This window comes from Lutjanus erythropterus, chromosome 21 (genome assembly GCF_056507025.1).
Source record: "Lutjanus erythropterus isolate fLutEry1 chromosome 21, fLutEry1.hap2, whole genome shotgun sequence".
Lineage (NCBI taxonomy): Eukaryota > Metazoa > Chordata > Actinopteri > Lutjaniformes > Lutjanidae > Lutjanus > Lutjanus erythropterus.
In genome coordinates this window covers 12,971,188-12,989,442 of record NC_139337.1, presented here as the reverse complement: position 1 = coordinate 12,989,442, position 18,255 = coordinate 12,971,188, and the positions used below count along the sequence as shown (strand labels likewise).

At 39.5% G+C, this 18,255-nt stretch overlaps 1 protein-coding gene across 2 annotated transcripts in view; it reads left to right on the top strand.

Moving 5' to 3' along the window:
* ofcc1 (orofacial cleft 1 candidate 1) overlaps window positions 1-18,255 on the top strand; it is a 110,103-nt gene that overhangs the window by 12,541 nt on the left and 79,307 nt on the right. The window contains exons 6-11 of one of the 2 annotated variants that reach the window (XM_084747274.1): window positions 2,341-2,565; window positions 4,034-4,131; window positions 5,512-5,598; window positions 7,173-7,246; window positions 8,480-8,603; window positions 14,872-15,108. In XM_084747274.1, the coding sequence (XP_084603400.1) occupies window positions 2,341-2,565; window positions 4,034-4,131; window positions 5,512-5,598; window positions 7,173-7,246; window positions 8,480-8,603; window positions 14,872-15,108 (845 nt within the window). Of the gene's footprint in view, window positions 1-2,340; window positions 2,566-4,033; window positions 4,132-5,511; window positions 5,599-7,169; window positions 7,247-8,476; window positions 8,604-14,871; window positions 15,109-18,255 lie in introns of both variants that reach the window. The other variant, XM_084747273.1, reaches the window with a different exon arrangement.

The window sequence follows — 18,255 nt, the reverse complement described above, 5'->3', positions numbered from 1 at the left end:
TCGCACCAGATCCTGTTGACATGACGCACATCTCCCTTGTAATTCCAGCGCACAAGTGATGGGTTTAGGCCCGCTTCAACACGGTAGAATTTAGCCGGCTTGTATTATTTGCCATTGTCTCGGATTTAGCTGTACCACCGAGATTAGCAGCCCCGTCCATTGTCTTGGAATGTTCATGAAATCCCACAGAAAAAGTAAAGAGGATCTTGGATTAACAGTTCCTCCATGCAATAGGCTGAGACACAGGGAAGGAAAGAGGGAGAGGAAGAGAGGGAGAGCTCTTACTTCTCTACTGTTGGAGTCCAACTGCGGTGATTGCCAGTAAGCACTTCACCGAGCTACAATAGACTTCAACACAATCACCTTACGCTGTTGTATGGATGCCTCCCACCGGTGTAGGCCGCAAGTCCTCTTTGCAGCTGCAGAACCGGCTCAGTGTATGTCAGTACTGATCCTGACATTTTGTGATTGCGTCTTGGGCTTTTGTCCTTACAGTCTGCCACAAAGCAACATCCACATTTCACAAGAAAGAGCGTGAATAAGACCATGTATTAATGAAATGGACAGTAGCCAGTGCTGTAGACATTTTTTTTTCAGGAAAAAAATTCCTGGAGAAATCCCTTCTGTCTGTCTGAGATCTTCAGTTCTTCCTTTTTATCTCGATAAATTCTGTTGCTTTGGCTTGGGGATGAAAGAAGACAGAACTGGCTTTCTATTCATTCTAGTTCTCTGTAAGACGTTAGGCATTGATATCAGCTTCTATGTGAAAAGCATTAGGCTGTGATAACAGCTTTGGCTGTTACACATGTTGGACTACACACGTTGAATACACAGATGCTCAAAGAATTCCTCAAGCTTTCTACCAATGAGGCACTGCAGCAGAACTGAAAAGACACACAGCAAGCAGGTTAATTTTCAGTCAAGAATTCTAGGTTAGTCACTGGAAAGTAGCTCACATACAGTGCAAAAGAAAACTTTCTTTCAATGTATGGGCTTGAATTTCACATGTTTGTGGAATTTTGTGAGTAAAAACATTAATAAGAAGCAGAAATATTTCATTGATCCCCCTATCGAAATTTTATATGAAATTACCTTAAAGGAACAGTTCACCCCAAAATTGAAAATACACATTTTTCCTCTGGCTTGTAGTGCTATTTATCCGTCTAAATTGTTTTCGTGTGAGTTGCACTGTGAGTTTTGGAGATCTCAGCCACAGAGATGCCTGCCTTCTCTTGGATTATGGAACTAGACGGCACTCTGCTTGTGATGCCAAAAAACCAAAAAAAAAACTTCTTTCTTTTTATTAGAAAGTAAATAGGTCCAACAAAAATAAGAGTTACGATGATGAATCCAGAAATTATGACTTGGTTTCTCACGATAATCTACAGGCTTTCTTCTGAGCAGTTCCACATAGAAACTATTTTTTTGTAGTAGAAAGAAAGTAGTTCTTGTAGATTTTACTGTAGAAATAAAGTAGTTCCTTCATGAAACTGCTCACAAGAAGGCCTGTGGATTACCTTGAGAAACCCAGTCATGACTTCTGGACAGAAACATTGCCACTGAGTTTTATTGTGCTTTGAGCACCACAGGCTGAGTGCCATCTACCTCCGTTATATGGGATATTCATTAAAGATAGATACATTATATCTCCAAAACTTTGTAACTCACACCAAAAAAATCCAGATGGATAAATACCACTACAGGCAACAGGAAAAATATGTGCTTTTGACTTTGAACCATCCCTTTTAAACCACGGTCAGTTAAAAACACTGAAAAGATAGCAGATACATCTTCCTTTGATTCCTTGCATCGGAACAAATTAGATATCTGTTCAGTTCAATTCAACTTTGTGTGCTACTCTGCCCTACTCTACATCTGCTCTTAAGTTAAAAAACTAATGTGGTTTATTTCATTATAAAATTCCAGTCATGCATTTTGTCTAATTTTTGCATGATTTCGCATGAATGTTACAAGACATTTCCATTGCTTGAATAAACAACTCCGAGCATATTACCAAAAAAAAAAAGAAAAGAAAAAAAGAAAAAGAAAAGTAGGCTAGTGCAGTTCGTGTAGAACTAAGGTTCTGTCTCAGTACGTCAAGATCGGAACTTAAAAAATAAAAAATGCTTTAAGAGTGGGTGAATATGATACTGTGGTTTTGTGAATGTTCACATTATATGTTTGTTTCATTGTCCACCTGCACAAATGTGTGTATATACAAACTCATCTCAGTGAGTGTGTGTCTGTTTCTGGATGTGGTAAGTATGCGCATCCATCAGTATGTGTATGCGTGTGTGTGTGTGTGCGTCTGTGCATGCCCACTGATGCGTAACTCTCCAGGTACGCCGCTAGCCTCCAGGGATGAGGAGGTGTTGGAGGTGAAGGCGGGTGATCCGGTGCTTCAGCGGCGACTGCTGCTCCACGATGGTGGTGATGCCTCGGGCTCCAGGCCCTCCCAGGCCCACACCATTGCCAAAACTCAGGCTGGGGCCAGTGCTGGGCTGGGAGGAGAGGCTGGACTCGAAGCAGGGAGGATGGTAATGGGCAGAGAGAGCGCTGTAAAAAGTAATGCTATGCTTTTATTTGTTTTTATATTTGATTTCTTTTGTGGAGAGGCATTATTGCAGCATAGCCAGAGAGGGGCAAAAATATGTCCAGGTATCTGTATCTTCTTACAAATTTCAAATACTCCCAATCAAATGTATGTAAAATAAAATGAAAAATACTGCAATCAGAAATGTATTTAATTAAAGTACAAGTAATTATTCATTTGAAAATATAAAAACCTTTCAACCCATCAAACCTTGAAGGAGAAATCTGTAATATTTTTACTGTAAGAAATCATAAAATGACCATGTTTGTCATCAGAGATCAAGGAAAGGTGTGAAGCTGAAATACTCCCTACTCTGAAAACAACACTCAAGCCACAAAATTTCTATTCCGAGCCAGAGTAAGTTTTTGTTTGCCTGTTTCACATTTAATTAATTCACATTAATTTTCGCAAGAAGAGGCTTAACTTACTGTGTAGGACTCTTGCTTGTTGTTGTCAATTTACGCTGTTGCACTCGTCTTGCACTCCTGTGTTTCATTTTTTGCCTCTTCAAATGAGCAATATATAAGAATTTTAGCTTAAAATATGTAAAATTTAACTAAAATCATAAACAGAAGAAATAACACATGAAGAAATAACAGTTTTGACATTATGTCAAAGACATGTATGTATTGTGTTGCAGAGATATTGACAGAAATTAGCATGATAACCAGCCATCCTCATCCAATCCTGTCTCATAATACCACTTTGTACCCCAAAAGGCAATAGTGACTCACTGTAGTGTCAAGTCTGGCCTCAGCCCAAAAACACTGAGGTGGTTTTCATGCTGGCTTTGGGTTCTGATCCCACCAAAACCCCCATTCATGCCTTGGGAGCTGGGTGCTGACAGATGTCTGACCACCCTCTTGCTCCTCTTCTGCTTCATGCCTCTTCTGTACCCGCCTGAACCCATCATGTCTTTGTCGTCCATGCAGTCAGAGTCCTTTGTCGGAGCCACTGTAAATCACCTCTGTACTGAATTCCTACTGGTCTTAGGGGCTGCGTTCTGTCTGTTTAGCTATGATTTCACTTGGAGGCTGCTAAGTCTACTAGGTAGTGGCTGCTACAGTTAGCCACTATAGTTAGCTGTTACTCTGGCGATAAGCTGCCCCCTATTTAGTTTGTTTGGAATATAAATTTGACAGTTGATATATACATTAAAAATGTATTTTTTAGCATTTCAAAGGTAAGGGACTTTGTTTATTCTGCCCAGCAAAATACAAATTACAAAATACTGAAAAGTAATGGAATACATATTTTTTTTTAAATATACTTCTCTTAAGTGCTTCCCAGCTCTGAGTATAACACTACGCTATTAAGTATATGGTAGTATAAAATGTATTGGATAAAACACACACAAAGAACTATGCATAATACTGTAGTAACATTTAATTTTTGATAAATATTAAAAGGTTTGTGATGCCACTGTTTTATTTCTTGCAGTGAGGACAGCTAAGGAAGTGATCCCCCACTACGCCCAGCAGCTGAGGGAGCGTGTGCGGCCTGACATGATCACGCTTGGCAGCCTTTCACTGCAGCAGGTCAGCGCTACAAAGAGGAATATCTGTGTCATCATCCCATATTCACCAGCACATCAGCCATGTCCATTATGCTGTGTATCAGTGGCTTTGGCTAATGGACATAGAGTGTGTGCATGTGTGCGTGTACATTTTTCTGTTGTTTTGTCTATGTGTATACGTATGTGTGCGTGTTACTAATTTTCTTTTTCTTCTCTTTCCATATTTGCTCCAGTTTTTGTCCTCAACCTTTTTTTTCCCCACCGCTACCTTTATAAAAGTTCTGCATTTCATTTTCAGTGCAGATGGTTTGAATCTCAGCTGAATGCGCTCATGTGAAATTGCTTTTTGTAGAACATGCATTCAAGGTTAGATAACTCATTCATCCTCAGCTCAGAATAAGTGCATGGATTTGAACGATGTAATCTATGCTACATACGATATCCTCACACAATTAATTTATTTGTGGAGACACTTTTGTTCTGTCTTTGAACTTTGTTGTGCATTATTATGCATATTTGTATCTGACAGAAGCTGAATTTCCTTGGTTCTTTACCCGTCTTATAGTCTTTTCAGGAAAAAATAGAGCGTGACTACTTTTTATTTTCCAACTGGGGAGTAGGGATATTGTCAACTAGCGTCAAGATCTGAAGCGTCTTTCAAAACAAGTGTTTGTATTCCATCAGTCAGAAAAGAAATGGGAGAGGATACAAGAACGCAGGGTTTCCATTGTGTTTGCAAATCTAGATTGCAAAGAAACCCAAACATTAACGCATATGTAAACAGAATCCACAACTTCTATCCACTGTATTTTTAGTTATAATCTTGCTTCAAAAGAGAGTAGGAGTATCAAATTATATGAATAGAAAGTCAGCGTAATTGGGGAAAAAATGGTTCAACAATGTCTCTCCATCACTTGGAAGCCACAGCAACAGTTGACTCATCCTCCTATACTGGATAATCAGTGGCATCTACTGTGTACTGTATCAGTACTGGGATCAGTGTTATCTTATTCTGCCATAATATGTATGCGCTCTCCTACTGTTTCCACACCCACCTCCCATTGAAAGCACATTATCCACCAGAGATTTCACATCTATTTTAAAAATAATAGTGTTTTTCTTCTTTCTCTATTCTGCCGTACAAAGCTTCTACAGGGCGAGACGCTGTCACTTAGCAGTGTCAATGCGTCTGAATGGGGAGTGTGAATGTGCTGACTGAATGTAAAACCGGCAGAAATACTCATCAAACGCTACATGTCTTTAGGGCCTGGCTCAGTATCGATTGCCTGCAGATTGCATTACAGTTGCTCCTTGTGCTTAATTCTGCCATTATGGTGCACTGCACTGTTTCATAAAGCTGCATCCAAAGAAAGTGTGCATGTGTATTTACACGTATTTTCAGCAAGCAGCTCAGAAGGGACCACTGAAGAGGAGTGAGTGGGCAAAGAGAAAGAAGAGACTAATGGCCTTCTTCACTGGGAATGTTAAGGTAAAGGCCCTTTTACTGTAAATATACATATACAGTATGAAGGACATGTTTTTTTAGTTACACAACCGTAGACTCTTAAAAAAGAAATGTTGATAGACAATGAAGAAATGCCTTAAATCGGGGGGTGACTCACTGGATGCAGGAAGAAGTCTGATTTTCTAAACGTAAATGAGAAAATACTTCTCACCTGATTTAGCTTAGTAAAGAGTTTCTTAACTATTTTAAGGTCTGAATCGCTAGGTTCAAGTCTTCTTCAATATAGCATGATTGTCATTTTGTAAATTATGGTCCCATTTATACTAAAATAGACAATAAAGCAGGTGTCAGGGACCAAGCAGTGAGGCAAAAAGGAGAACAGGAATTTATTGAAAAAGAGGGTTTTTACTTACCCAAAAATGCCAAACAATATAAACCAGGAACTTAATAACTAGGCCTATAAAATAGATCAACAGAATACAACTATACTCAAAATGACAGCAACAAAACAAGGTGTTAACTTAACAAACTGACCTAACAAAATCTTCTTCTTCTTCGGTTTAACTGGCGGGCTACAAACCAACGTTAAGGTGCATGCCACACCTATTGTATCAGAGTGTGTAACATGACTTAGGTTCTACCTAACAAAATGAAACCTGAGGGAACATATATACTGGCTTGGCCAAACCAACTAACACAAAAGGGGAAAACAAAATGGATATCCACTTAAACTAATACACAGGAAAAACAAACTAAACCCAAACCCCCCTCTGACATGGCTGGTGATGGTATGGCCTGATGAGCTGGCCACAGGATTTAACAGGTTCCACCCCTCAGCCACACTTTTTGCCTGTCCAGGAGGAAACCACCCCCACCAGCATGGTAACTCAAAAGAAGACAAAGAAAAATGATTAATACAACAGAAAATTATAAATTTAACCTTACAGTGTGAAAATGTGTGCACTCCATTTAAACAGTGTAAAGCTAAAGAAAAATGAATTATAACTCAAATAAACTGTAGTGTGGACCCGAATTGTTTGGGGTGTGGTTGACTGCAAACTAAATTAACTTGTGCATTGAACAAAGAAGTGAGGTGAGTGTGTGCATGGTTTTATTTCTAGCAAGTTGGTAGTTGCTAAAACTTCTGGGAAAACGCAGATTCATCAGATATATCAGAGAGTAAGGAAGAAAGGCAGCACATGTGACTAAATGTACATGTGCTGCTCACTAGCCTAGCTAGCTCTAGCATTAGCTAATAACTGCACCTGATAACCTCACCAGTTCCACCCTCTCTTCACAATATGGTCACCTCTTGCTAAAGCCCCAAACCAATGGGTGACCTCATGGTGGGTATGTCCAGGTGTTTCATATAGTCTACGTACAAGACGTTAACTTTGGGACTGAGATCATACTCTTTCTTACTGGATCCATAACATAAACCTGCCACAGTTGAATACTTAAGTGCTTATCTTAAGAAATATTTTATATCAACCAAAGAATTTAATAATCTAAATGATGTAGTTTAAATTAAAATAGCAAATAGTACTGATGAATTTAACAGTGTTTGTTAACACATCCACTTTAATGTTTCAAAGGAGCCTCACTCACAAAGAGACTGTGATGAAGCAATAAGAGAAGCACCACAGCCTCGGCTGAACACGCTGCTTCAGTGGTGAGTCCAGCCCGTTTCATATTTTTCTCCATATGTACAATTGATGTCACATGACTGTAATCATTAATTGTGTGAAAAGCATTTGTATTCCCACTGACATTCGAAAAGGCATGTAATTTATATGTCCTCTGCATGGCTTCTCCTGTCGACGGGCATTGCATTGTGGGTAGTATGGCTCCAGGGTGCAGAAATCTGTCCATGTCATTGGGCTTGGAGGCGCATCAATTCTTGGTCCATCCACTTTAGTCAGAGATCACACATCAAATCTCGTAGCGGGAGCCCCGCAGGCAGTCAGCTTAGCATGTTTAAGTTTTTAGTAATTACGGACTACCATGCTGGCTGACATGATAAAATCAAGAAACTACTGTACACATCAGTATCTTCTCTTGTGTTTGGTTGTTTTATGGGTGGGTGGTAGTCGGACACCAGCTCTGTCAGATGAATGTGGTTCGGAGTTTAGCAAGATGACCTCCTCTCGACAGCCTTGAACCCTGTAAATTCCTTCTGATATCAATGGTGGGTGGCTATTAGACATGGGAGACTTTCTATGCATCACCTAGGGCTACATCTGCCTGAAATTTAATGAGAAATGATTTCACTTTTTCTCTCCCTACGCCTATGAAAGAAAAAAAAAATAAAGAGAAGAGACGTGGAGCTGACTTGTGGTTTTTGTAACAAATGTGTAATTCATTTGTTTCCACTGTTTCTGATTTAATGGAGGTCGAGTAATTGCATTAGGAAGCACATTGTGCCTTGTTGTGAACTGATGAAAGCACATGTAATACTTTTGATAGGCGAACAGAGAGGAGGGAGAGAGGGAGAGAAAGGAAAGAAAGAGCCAGTGCCTGCCTTTGATGCCGAGCATTTATTTGCTGAATTATCCTTCCTTTTACAAGCATCTTATCCCCAGTCACAGGCAGGCCAGGGCCCCTGTGATATTGCTTTATTTTGAGGAATTAAGAGAGGTGGCGAGGAGACAGAGCGAAGCAACCGCTTATTACATTACCACTGATAAGATTGAAAGGCCGAGAAAGGCAGAGGGAGACAGCGAAAGGGAGAAGGAGAGGGACCCAGTGGAAAGTGTTTTGTTGCGGTGTTATTAGATTGAGCTGCTGTTGGCTACAGAGTGGAACAACAGAGAGTCCAAAATGCAGGTGGCTGTTAACAGGGTTAGCTTCTTGTGCTTGTGTGTAACATATACGTGTGTTGTGTGTATGTTTGTGCATGCAGCAGCACAACCATCGAGAGCCCGTCACTCAGAGTGCTGGGGGAAGGCCAAGAGGAAGTGATAGCCAAATACGGCCAGATGACAGAGCTCCCAGAATCCTCTTCTTCAGCATCACGGCCCCTGTGGCAGGTAGGATCTGTTAGCCAGTGTGACTGTGGATTGAGAAACACACATTTGTAGGAAAAAGAAAACAGTGTTGACTAAAAATTTTCGTCATAGTTTTTGTTTTTTCACTGACAAAAAACAAGATTTTAATGAAATAAAAATGAATTTATGATTACAAAAACTACGATGAAATCTATTGACACATCTATTGACAAAAATGTGACAAAATTGTGAGCAGAATCTGATATGGTACTCATGTGCACAACTTTTTAGCTTTTTTGAATATTTTCAGGGGTGTGTACAGACTTTTTTGACTGGGGTGATCCAAGTTGGGCACTGACTTCTGTAGCTTTTTTACATTTCTGTTGAAAAGTTTTATTTAAAAGATAAATAGTCTCACCAATCACAACACAACAGAGATAAATATAATATAAAGCTCCCATATTTTAATCTTTAAGTCCTCAAAAACAAATTGTACCTCCACTGTAACTCTTTCCTCTGGCCGTGAGGCTCCTAAATTCATCCTCAGCAATTATGATTTCTTATTTAATCTGCCAGTTCTGATTCTTTATGCTATTCTTTCAGTGAATAGCATAAAGGGAACTACAACTAACATCTTTTTGTATAACCTTGCCTTTTAAAATGATCCATGAATTAAATTAGCTTTGAAAAAAAAAAGTAGACTACGTACCAAAGAAACATTGTACATTTAAAAATACTCTACAGATAGTCAGTCATGCTAGACGATAAAGTGGTAGCCAGTCAGATTTTAGGGGTGGCCAGTGTTACAATGATGCCAGCTACATTATATTAAGCTAAAGTTATTTCAGTCTCATTTTGATGCTTTAAGTATAAACTAGCTACATGTCACTTACAGACTATGGTGGCTCTGTAGTGTCTGGAAGAACAGCCTGACACAATCCCACTGGCTGTTGGTAAAATCATAGCTTGTTGTTTCATAGTATAATGCACGGACATTGTGCAGGCCAGATGTATAATATGTCGTATATTAACATTTGACACAATAAATATAACCATAGATACACAACAAACAAATATGTAACAAAAAGGAGAATGCACATTTGAATAAATGTAATATATTTAATGTTAAGGAGCACAAATGTAGTATACTACTACTAAGCTACTACAAGAAGTTTAATCAAATTATTAAAGAGTCTCAATTTATGAATGATGCTTCTACATGACTTACCAAGACCATTATCAAAATATTGGTTATTTCTACGTAGTTTTTCTTTAGGCTTGCCACCAGGTCATTTCCAAGTGAAACAGCCTGTTTACATTTTCACAGGCAAAGTTACAGTGAACAGCATGTTAGCCAGTTAAAAGGAAACAGGAGGAAATTCTTAACAAAATATAAAATGTTCTTGCATTAGCATCAATGTTAATGTCAGTAACAGGTTAATAGATTTTTCACAATTGTGAGTTTGAAAATCCAACAGAAATGTTCAAATAATGTATTACATTACATTTCAGTTAACTAAAATCTCATGATACATAGTTGGACTAAAACTAGACTAAAACACAAAACATTTCAGATAATTAAAATACAACCAGAACTAAATGGCATTTCAATAAATAGACTATGACTAAAACTAAATCAACACAGCAAACAGGAAGTGACACACCTCTTAATCTCTAAGAAAAAGAGATATTGATCCTAAAGTGTTTACAAATCACACCCCCCTCCTCCAAAAAAGGCAGGGTTGTTTGTTCAAAAACAGTAAAATGATGTAATTATGTGAAATCCTGTGATGAATGGGACCTGTTAGAGAATGGGAATTTCATATCCCTTATTTTCTAGTTTTCCAAATTCCTTCACTCCTTTCATTTCACCAGTGGATACTGTATGTGCACATGCTTACACAAAGGCACACACATTCACACACAGGCACTATACTGAGCGAAAAGCTTCCATATAGGGAATGCAAAGTATCCAGCCACATTATTTTTCTATAGTATATAAGATTTTCTTGCTTTGTGTGGATGTTGTCTGTGGTTTTAGGAATCTAAGTAGGAGGGGAAAGGAGTCTTTGGAGATGAAAACGGGAACAGAGGGAGAGGAGAGAAAAGAGAACCAAGTGGGAAAGGGAGAAGGAAGCTGCAGCTTTAGCAGTAGCATCACCAGCTGTGGGAGGAGTGTGCTGTTGTGTTGCATCTGGGGATGAGGCTGCCATGCCACCGTGCTGGCTTAAAGATGTAATGAATCTTCAGTCGGGGGCTTTCCTTCCAGGGTGACAACTGGCTTTGAGGAAGGTTGTAAATGCAGGGGAGATTGTGGTATAATTCCTCAGACTGGCGTTTGTGCCCCCCAGTCACCATTCGATTATCTCCCAAATTGCTGTGTTTCACTGAGATAAAGATTTTTTATGGCTTGCTGACTTGAAACAACCGGCACAGGCAGAATAGGGGGCAAAAGAGGGAGAGGGAAAGAGAGAAAGAGAGGGAGAGAAAGCAATGGCCAAACCTGCCACGCATAGTAATTTCCTTTGGTAAATGACAAAATCTTTGTTTATATGACATTTCCCTAAAATTACTGCAGCGAGATGAATCTGAAATATAAAATGTCACATTTGGCATGCAAAACTATGAAAATATATTTCTGTGCAAAATTCATGGAGGCATTTAATTTAGAACGTGTTTAATAACTAAGGCAGCCTGCATCAGTAATCCTGCCCGGAGGTCCCAAAAAGATTGTCATATTTATTCTCTCCTTTCTTCACCCCCCTCCTTCATTCCGAAGCCAAAAAATTTTAAGGGTAAATGTTCATTGTTAATTAAGATTTACTAATTAAAATGAAAATAATTAACGAGAAAGCTTAATCTCTGAATATTAGCCCATACTTAGAAAGAAAGGAAGTTTTTGTATGTGGCATTTCCTGTCTCTATTAAGAGTGCATTTTGTGCGATCAGTCAATGTGTGGAAAGCCCTGAAAAGACATTTCAGCGAAAGGACGGCCGCTTGCCAGCAAAACCACGGAGGATCCCTTGCTAGAGCCTTTGATCTCATCTGTAGGAGTGCTGTAATGTTATGGCACTTTAGGCACAACTCAGGCTTGGGGCAAACAAACCACCTCTGATATGGAAAATTGGCTCACTTCACCTTTTACCTTCGCCTTGCTGTCTTGACTGTCTCTTATGACGCCTGTGCAAGCATGTGGGCCAGATAATAACAATACTTCTTAAAGACATACATAGTGTAAATTGGACACCGGTGCGATATTATTGTTTTTTGTTTCCTTGCCTCATTTTTCTCTTTTCTCCTCCTCCTCCTTTTCCAGTTTGCGTGCGTACATCTCTTTTCTGTGTGGGGGTTTTGGAGGCCTCCATCACCTCCTCCCAAATGTGAGATGTGTGGGCTAAACCGCTTTGCCACCAATTATACTAATTTCACTTCTGCCTAAATTGTTTTTGTTGTTTTGGTATGCAAAGATGCTCACAGTGGGGAGATTGAGGGGCATTACTGCAGGGCTCAGCGCACACCTTCCCCCCTCACAGACTGGCAGAGCAACGGGCACCGCCAGCCGCTGCTAGGTGAATGTGTGTGTGGTGTGTGTCTGAAAAAGGACAGGGAGAGTCTCAGCTTGTTTGGTGACTACACTGTGCACAGTATACTGTAAAACAAACAGTGGATATGGTGTATGAGTGTGTGTGTGAGCACATGCAGCCCCTGAGTGCTACTATGTCATCGATTGGAATTGAGGGCTCTAATTGCCAGACACTCAAAATTTGCCCTAGGGAGTTGGTCAACATGGTGTAAATTCGAGTACATAAAATAAATGGGCATTAAGAGATGCAACCTAGATAATGAGAGAAAAATAAATGCCTGCACTTAAGAAAGGGAGTGATAGGATAGGATAGCATAGGAGAGGATAGCATAGGATAGGATGGGATAGGATAGAATAGGATGGGAAAGCATATGATAAAAAGAGATAGGATAGGATACAATAGGATGAGATAGGATAGGATGGGATAGGATAGGATAGGATAGGATAGGATAGGATAGGATAGGAAATGTGGGAAAGGATTAATTTGGACAGCAACCCGCTAATTTGATTTTGATATTTATTATATACAAGTGAAAGTTCTGGTCTGATGATAGCAGAAGAATTAAGGTGATGGGGTCAACAAAAATATCCAGAATCACATTGCGAGGACCCTTAATGTCTGTATAAAATGTCAAGATAATATGCCCAGTTGTCTTTGAGATATCTTGGTCTGTGCTAGATGGACAAAATGTCCAACCAGCCAAACAACAAACCAACCGACACTATCAATGAACTTTAAACACAACATAAATGCTGATAAAGACCAAGAGGCTCTGTTTAAGCCAGATTGACTTTTCATTCAGTGCTGTTCAACAGATGCCATAGGGGACAAAAGACTGAATATGTATTTACATTGTTCTCTGATTATGTTTCATTAAAAAACTAAACTGTCTAGCCAGCTTACCCTATTACTCATCCTAAGCCCTAAAAAGAGGCACATGTCACCAAAACAAACAAGCAAACAAACAACAAGTGGGCTGATGTAGCCTGAAGGTTAGTGAGATGAGCTCGCTACCAGAAGGTTGGCGTTTTGAAACCTTTATCTGAATGGGCAATGTGACCAGAGGAAATAAATATCACTCTCAACTTTGATAACAAGAAATGCTGATGTGCCCTTGAGCAAGGCACCTAACCCCTAAATGGATGAGTGGAGATCACTAGCTGGAAGCCTGCAGCTGTACAGGACATGTCTTACATATGTGACTGCTTTACTACAGTTGGACAAAAACACCTCCCTTGTTCAGCAAACATACCTTAAGTTCATTGAAGGTTGACTCCTAACATTCATTATTTAGAGGTTGTCGATGCTATGACAAGAGCTAAACAACACTGCATATCCACCGCAAGCTGAGTGACACAGGAAAGCTCTTTTTTGCACTGTGACCATGCTGTCTTATCTCCAGATGTGCACCCTAATTTTATATTCAGTATTGCATGTCACACTCTGCATACAGCAAGGTCACTTTACTCCTTTACTAAATTACATGCAACTGATGTCATGGTCTATACCTTACATTTATATATAGTGTAATTGCTGGTGTTCTACAGCAACTGGAGGCCTGTCCTAAAAATCTGAAATAAAGACAACACTTTGCCAAAGCAAAGCAGCAGTCACAACTAATAATACAGATAATAGACCAAGAGGGAAACACTGAGCTGGATATTGTTTTTTAGTTTCCTTAACCTGCAAGGACAAGGAGACAGGATTGAGAGATTGCTGATGAGGAAAACTGAAAATGTGAAAAGCGATGGCAAGTCACTAAGTAAGCAAACTTTATTTGCATAGCACACTGCAAACAGTAGTTACAAAGTGCTTGACAGAACTAGTGGTTCAGGGGGACTGTAGATTAGATAACATAACTGTTGTCAGCATGTACAACTGTGGTCAATATGGTAGCCTCACACTGTCAACAAATTGTTTGTTTTAGAAGAAGATTAACTATTTACTTTTACAGGTGTGTGATGCAGTAGTTGGTGACTTAGTGGTGAATTGCAACATCCAACTAACAGACATAACAGCATTAGCTCAATACAGTTGATGAACACAAACATTGACACTTTGGTTTTACTGTGATTATAACACCAAAGTAAGAAACTGGTTGGACTAGGTTAAGGTAAATTGTGGCATGTGAGATATGCCCAGAGTTCTAGCCCTCTGTAATTGACCTATCCTAAGTCAAGCACCTTTTTGGCTCTGTGCTCCAGTAACAGTTGAGCAGGCTTGGTGCCCAGTGGACCCTTGTTCAACCTTCTCATTTCCTGTTTCCTGTACTAGGTGGCAGGCTTGTCTATGTTGAAAAGAAAACCAAACCTTAAAGATGGTTAAAAGATGTTGCTGGGGGCCCTGTAAGAGAGATATACTGTATACTGTACATCAGACCAGCAATAGGTCATCCAGCCCGAGTCAGCAAGGCCACACTTTCATCTGGGGGAAAACTCACGGTTTCAAATAATGGGAAAGATAGGATAGGGTGGGATTTAAAGATCAATTGTAAACAGAGAAGGTATGCATCAATGGGTGCAGGGTTATTTATTAAACATCTGTACATTTGTGTCAGTGTAATTCATGAGTCCACTTCACAGACATACTGACAAATGTGGCATCCCATTAGTCGACCTGTCCACAGCAGTAAAATCATGGTTACCTCCTTGTAAAAAGATATTAGAAATAATATAGAATTGATAAGATATTGCAATTGAGTGTTCTCCACTTGTGTGTATTATAGGTGAGCCAGAGCACAACTCCCCAGCCCTTGGAGGTGTGTGTGTGTTGCCTAAGAGCCACCAGAGACAAGCTACCCAGGGGCCTCTACACTGTCAGTGTGGCCCTTCACAGCCGTTTAGGGGGTCCAGCTCTGGCCTGGTGCAGTAAGAACGAGCAGCTGGTGGTGTCCACGGAGCCCTTCCAGCATCGGGGCCGCTTCTATGACACTGATCTGCACATTAACCAGAGCCTGTTCATGGTGAGGGTGATGTTGGTGATGAAATACCTCGATTACAATACCTTCTTTTTTAATTAAATTTAACTGGATTACTCAAAAGTTTAAGATAAATTTACGAGTTGCAGTTCATGAACTCCAAATATCTGGTCTGCAGTCAGCATTGACATTTATAATGAACTGAAAGACTCTGAACAGACTATTGCAAAAAATACACAGATCTGCATTTGAAGGTTCCAGTGACATTTTTCTTTTCTCTATTGACACTAATATGTTTTTATTTAACAAGAAAAGGACAGAATCAGGTTGTGATTTGTGACTGTGCAATTTAATTTAATAACAACCCCTTTATTCATATGATGCTTTGAAAAGCTGCTTTGAATATTTCTTCTTTTTGCAATAAATACAAAACATCTCTTGCTCTGAATACAATTTTGACACTGAGGGATGCTGGATTAAAACATGCTCACTTCCAACGACATGGACGAGACCTTTGATGTGAAATTCAATGGAAAAGTTGAGTAAAACATGATTTTAAAAACAACCAGTCCCCTCAGATTAAATCAAACAATAAAAACAGCGTGGTAATATAACAGAACCTACCACACTGCATTTTCATTTTTTATATTTGCCACAGTATGTCCAAATCCTTCTTTCTGTTTTCCTGGGTTTCATCAGTTGCGGTGAAGACGAAGCAGTTTCTAGACTGAAAGGGTTATGAGAAGTTATATTACTGTAAAAAAACGGCATATGAAAATATGCCACACGCAGCCTCTAGGTTTTTCTCCGGGGATCTCCATATGAATAAAACAACAACTTTTCAAACATGACATTTAATCCATGCATGTAAATCAAACCCAAGATCAATTATTCATTTATATAAGGAAGTAATGTTTTATTGGAATGAAAATGAAGTACAAATGCATTGAAAAATTCAGTATCTTTTCTTCACGTCTTTGAGGATCTGTAGCATAGTTGAGCTGGATCGAGGCGGGATAAAAGCAGAAATAGAAAACTTATGCAGAATTGACAAAAATATTATATTTTTGAAGGGTATTAAGAATCTCAACCTCTATTTCCAGTGCATGATAAGAGACTTAACATGTTTTCACACTTGGTCCTTTTGATGAAACAACACAGCAGATTACATTAGATGAAATCTATGCACATTTCACAACCACTTTCCTAAACCTCTTGATATGAGGCAAAAACGAATCCTCTATAGAAGCTGTACTAATCTTAAAAAACCCACATTCTTGTTTTGGATGGTCGATATTGACCAGTGGATTAGAAATCTCTGTTTATGTTTATTCATTGATGATGTCGAAAGATTCACAAGAGAAACCTTAAAACAGAAGCCACTAAATCCAGTGTCCCTCCTGATCCCATAGAGTTTTGTACCGGCTAAGAAAGGGCTTCTTCACTGTTCTGATGGCAACTCTAAAGGCCTTAGCTGGAGCATTTAGCACATGTGGACACTGTCAATGTGCTGGTGGGCGTATTCACTGAGCGAGAGCATCCTGATAATATTGTCTCCGGCTCCCATCAAACATAAAGGATGGGGTAAAAGCTGGCATAAACTGAATGATCTGATTCAGAGGTAAAAAAGGTTTAAGTACGGCATGGTAAATGCTGCATGTCACTCTTCCTTCTCCTCCTCTCCTCGCCAAACCCTCGGCTGTGCTTTAAAGACAAACCTGTTGTTGTTGTCCTCATTGATAGCGGTGGAAACGCTGATCAGATTTGTCTGAGACTATCAGGATTGGCTTGGATGTTTTCTCTCTCTCCCCTTGCCCACACTATAGCGTGCGATTTCAGGAGTGCTTGCAGTGCCTTCTAAGAGGAAATGAGGAATTAGTGATGGTAAGGGGAAGCCAGGAGCTTATTTTCCTTTCCTCCCTCTCTCTCCTTCTTCTTTTTTTTCATTCACCCTTTGTTTTGTGTGTCTGGGTTTGGATTTAGACAGAAACAGTGCAATTCAGTCAAAGATGTCTTGGATATGCTGGCAAGTGGGAGCACTTGAGAGGAGTCAGACCCACACTCTCCATGCAGTTTCCACCAAATGGGAAATGCATGAGATTCCACATTTTAAAGAAGCAATATGTAACAATGTCACGTCCAAAAAGCGAGTTGGAGCCATACATGGTATATTAAATAGGCTGGAATCCTATTTAATATACTCTTTATGGCTGAAGCGAGTTGTTTACTCATGTCCCCTCTTCCCTAGACTCAGGAAGCTCAGGCAGGCTGCAGTCACTGTAAGACTGCAAGACGTATTATACTGACAACAGCAAGCAACGCCGAGTCCTATACTGTAGGTTAATCAGCTGTTTATAACTGTCACTTGTCAGTGATATCCCCAAAATAAAATCCCACTGCTCCAGAACTAGACACACTTGAGCTGGAGGTCAGTCATTTCCTGCCTTCTGCCTTCTAAACTCCACCATTGGTCAATTTAAATATTATTAACATCTGCCCCTTCTAAAAGATTATTAATGATTTTTTATGACTCACAGACACTAACTAATTTGGTGAACATTCAGCACTGATTAATGTGAAATGGGAAAACAAGAACACGAGTTACAGGCTGTGGCTGGAGCGTTGTTGTCAGAAATGTGAGTATTTCAGCTTATCTTGTTTCCTTAATCTATGATGACATATCATGGTCCGTATAAATTGTTACAGTACATATGTCTCAGATTTCAGATTTTCTTTCAGTAGGATTTGTCTGAGCTGTTTATACATGCACCAAAAAGATACCAGGACTTGAAATGAATGAATGAAGATGGAAAGAAGAAAACAAATGACAGGTCCCAGGAAGTGCATATGGAGCTCCATAAATTTGCTCTTGTTTTTTAATCTTTTGTTCATCATTGAGGAAGAACTGAGTCATCTTGCACAATGATCGCCTCTATTTTTTCCTCACTCTTTTTCTCAAATGAGAAAACATCAGTCTGTTTCGAATTAAAGAAGATATTTCTAATGGTTTAAGCAGCTCCTCCAGCAAACAGAGGAAGTGAGAAAACATCTGAAGCACATCATCCAGTCTCACAAACCTCGCAGTGACACATACTCATATTTGCAAACAGGCGCATGTGTCGGCACAGAGACACATATTCACTCGCACATGCACACAAATTACTATTTATGCAGGTCATATTTCTTATAGTA